Source organism: Eurytemora carolleeae, unplaced genomic scaffold (genome assembly GCF_000591075.1).
Source record: "Eurytemora carolleeae unplaced genomic scaffold, Eaff_2.0 scaffold187, whole genome shotgun sequence".
Taxonomy (NCBI): domain Eukaryota; kingdom Metazoa; phylum Arthropoda; class Copepoda; order Calanoida; family Temoridae; genus Eurytemora; species Eurytemora carolleeae.
In genome coordinates this window covers 266839-270373 of record NW_019396083.1, presented here as the reverse complement: position 1 = coordinate 270373, position 3535 = coordinate 266839, and the positions used below count along the sequence as shown (strand labels likewise).

At 33.9% G+C, this 3535-nt stretch overlaps 1 protein-coding gene across 1 annotated transcript in view; it reads right to left on the bottom strand.

Annotated features, from left to right (window-relative positions):
* Positions 1–617: 617 nt before the first annotated feature.
* Positions 618–3535, bottom strand: part of LOC111717721 (methylosome subunit pICln) — a 5261-nt gene continuing 2343 nt past the window's right edge. Inside the window, exons 3-6 of the mRNA XM_023493201.1 lie at positions 2901–2969; positions 2032–2124; positions 1106–1180; positions 618–906 (exon numbers count right to left, since the gene is read on the bottom strand). Coding sequence (XP_023348969.1) covers positions 739–906; positions 1106–1180; positions 2032–2124; positions 2901–2969 — 405 coding nt within the window. The 3' untranslated portion in view covers positions 618–738. The remainder of the gene's footprint in view (positions 907–1105; positions 1181–2031; positions 2125–2900; positions 2970–3535) is intronic.

Below are 3535 nucleotides of genomic sequence, written 5' to 3'. Positions count from 1 at the left end.
TGTAAACTAATCAAATCTCAGAATTCTTATCTCTGGTCCAAAGGTTGAATAGTAAAATGAAAGTATGAAACTATAAATCAGTTATCAATGAAATATCTTAACATGTTCATGAAAGACCGGGTATTTTTATTTTCTTTAAATTTTTATATTTGCTTCTGCGTTCGCTGTCTCTATTACTGTATAGTATAATAACTTGGAAACCCAGTTTTCTTTATAAAAGTCAAACCACTCAACTTAGAATTATTAAACCATGCTAAGAACATTCCGGCCCGTATTACTACCGAGTACCGCATTCAACATTCAAGGCAACTAGGTCCAGGTATTTTAAAGTTATGATTAAACGTTGACACAGACAACCAGCGATTACTAACCTAATCTTTATAGAATAATTGAATAAAATATAACTACGATTAAGTTCAGACATTTTAGGTATATTTGTCTATTTTCAGTTAATTAACCTTAAAAATATTTCAAATAAATATTTCTATGCACACATTTATGCCTTTCATGTATAGTTCATCCTAGTCCGTTTTTTCTCTTATCTTTTTCATTTTAGTTCAAGGTTTAAGGGTACGTAATCTTCTCTAACTACTTCAATCATTTTTTTAAAATCAATATTTGACAAAAAATCAAGATTTTATTATAAAAAATACAGGTAAATCATCAGTAATACAGTAATACACCAGTTTTTCGGAACTTGACAGAGATTATAAAAATGCAGGAAACTAATTTTTGGTTTTAATCGGCATCCATGTGGTCCTCTCCTCCTCCGTTTTGATCGCCAGCCCCAACCTCTTCGGCATCATCATACATCCCCTCCTCATCCCCCTCCTCCCCACCCTCCTCATCCTCTTCAGCTTCAGACTGATCAGAATCAGGATGAAGAGCTGAGCATTCATTCATTGCCTAAAAAGTAGGGTGAGTCAATTTCGATAATTTTCTCAATTTTAATTCTTGCCAACGTAAAAATGCAGAAATTCTTAGGGAATCCAAACCTGTGATTGAAAAAGAAAAAAATTGTTTAAAAATATTTGAAGCCCCCCCCCCACCATTGATGAAATAGAGACACAAGGGCGTTTTATATGTATATGGATAAGAACCCTACCTGAAATAATAGATCTAGACGGGATTTATCATCCGGGATAAACCGTATTTCAGTCATTCCTCCCTCAGAGTCACCCTTCAACATTAAAAACTAGGATGAAGGATCAAGAAAAACGACAATATTTTCCTCATTATTTATCCAATTAAGAGTATCAGTGTGAATTTACCTTGTCTGTCTGGGTGTTTGTTTGTATCCAAAAAACGTCAAAACGGCTAAACCGATCGGGCCCAAATTTTGTGTGGGACCTCACATGACCCCAGGGAAGATTTAAAAGTTTCTTATTTTTGGAAAAGAAAAAGCGCGAAAAAATATTATGAAATACGCAAACTTTTTTGTTCATGTTTTATACTTTACAAAGAGAAGATGCTCACAGAAGAAGCCACAATTAAAAGTTGAATTAGAAGATGGACGCGAAGCGCCCTAAAAGCCTAGTATTTAAAAACTTCAGCAAAAGTATCTAAAAGATAGGACTATAGGACTACAGGATTTAATGGTCCGCAAACACAGAAAACGGGTTTCAGCAACTTTAAGGGGGTGGGGTCACGGGGTTAATCCTAGTTCGAGAATTTGAAATTTAGGGGAAAAAATGACTTAGAAAATAAAAATAAATCTTTTTGAATGAATATTTTAGAAATGGATTTCTGGCGAACGTGTGGCTCATATAAACAAAAAACACTTAGCAATCATATGACAGTGACAGTTATTTTCAGTAATTTTACAAGTGGAGCAAACCTGACACAAAACGATACCCTTTATACTTTTATCTGATCAATAATACTGAAGATATCGGCTATTGACATTAATATAGCTTGAAAAAGTGTTTACTTCTGACATTTTCATCAATGGTTTCTGCAGGGGAAATCCGCAAGTTATTTAATATACAGTTGAAATAATCAATTTACAAATTTTCAATTTTCAATTGTGACCTCATTATCCTCCATATCAGAACCAGCACTGCTCGAGGTCGGGGTAGATTCAGAATCCATCAATCTCACGTCGATCATAAGGTACAAACATTCCTACACACGGAGGTTATAATGTACAGACATTTCTACACACGGAGTTTATATTGTACAGACATTCCTACACACGGGGGTTATAATGTACAGACATTCATGCACACGGAGGTTATAATGCACAGACATTCCTACACACGGAGGTTATAATGTACAGACATTCCTACACACAGAGGCTATTTCGTACAGACATTCCTACACACGGAGTTTTATTGTACAGACATTCCTACACACGGAAATTATACTGGACAGACATTCCTGCACACGGAGGTTACACTGTACAGACATTCCTACACACAGAGGTTATTACGTACAGACATTCCTATACACGGAGTTATATTGTACAGACATTCAAACACACTGAAATTATACTGTACAGACATTCCTGCACACGGAGGTTATATTGTAAAGACATTCCTACACACGGAAGTTATATTTTTTTCAGACATTCCAAAACACAGAGATTTTATTGAACAGAACTTCCTATACACAGAGATTTTATTAAACAGATCTTTCTATACACAGAGATTTTAGTAAACAGATCTTCCTATACACAGAGATTTTAGTAAACAGATCTTCCTATACACGGAGATTATATGCTACAGAAATTCCTTCAAACGGAGATTTTAGTGTAGTTTACGCAAACGAAGGAATTAGTGTACGGAAACAGAGTTAATATCTACCTGAGGAAATAGAGTACGGACATTGATACACACGGAGTTAATATCTACCTGATAAAATAATGTATGGACATTCCTACACACGAAGGTTATATCTACCTGGTGAAATTGTGTAAGATCCCTTGAAACTGCATGAACAGCAATATGTTTGTACTCAAGACTAAAACCCTACAAAAATATAGTAATATTATTTTAATGAATACAAAAATTATTATTATAATTATTTCTCTCTCTCTAGATTTAAACTATTAATAGTATGGTAAAATTTGTATTTCTGTCGAAACTACAGTGTGAACTAAAAAATTCTGGAATAGGAAGACGACATTTTGAATCAAGTTCTAATTCTAAATAATCCAATTAATATAACTACAGTAAGTGTACACTGTACAGTGTAACCAGACCCACTTCACCCCATCGATCGATCGTAAATCAATCAATCAATCAATAAATCAATCAATCCATCAATCCATCAGTCAATCAATCAATCAATCAATCATGTGAACAATTCAAATTCAAATTAAACTTACTTAACAAAGATTGAGATATGGTAATAAAGCAAAATTTTTAAAACCTATAACAACGGACTTCCAACCTTCTGCCAGATTACCAGTAAGAGCTTTAATAATTTACTTGAGTTTAACTTCGGAGTCATCAAAAGAATTTCTAAAATATCACCTTCTAAACCTACTTAAAATGGCCGGGGTGTGTATTTTTATTTCTTTGGAAAAGAAAAA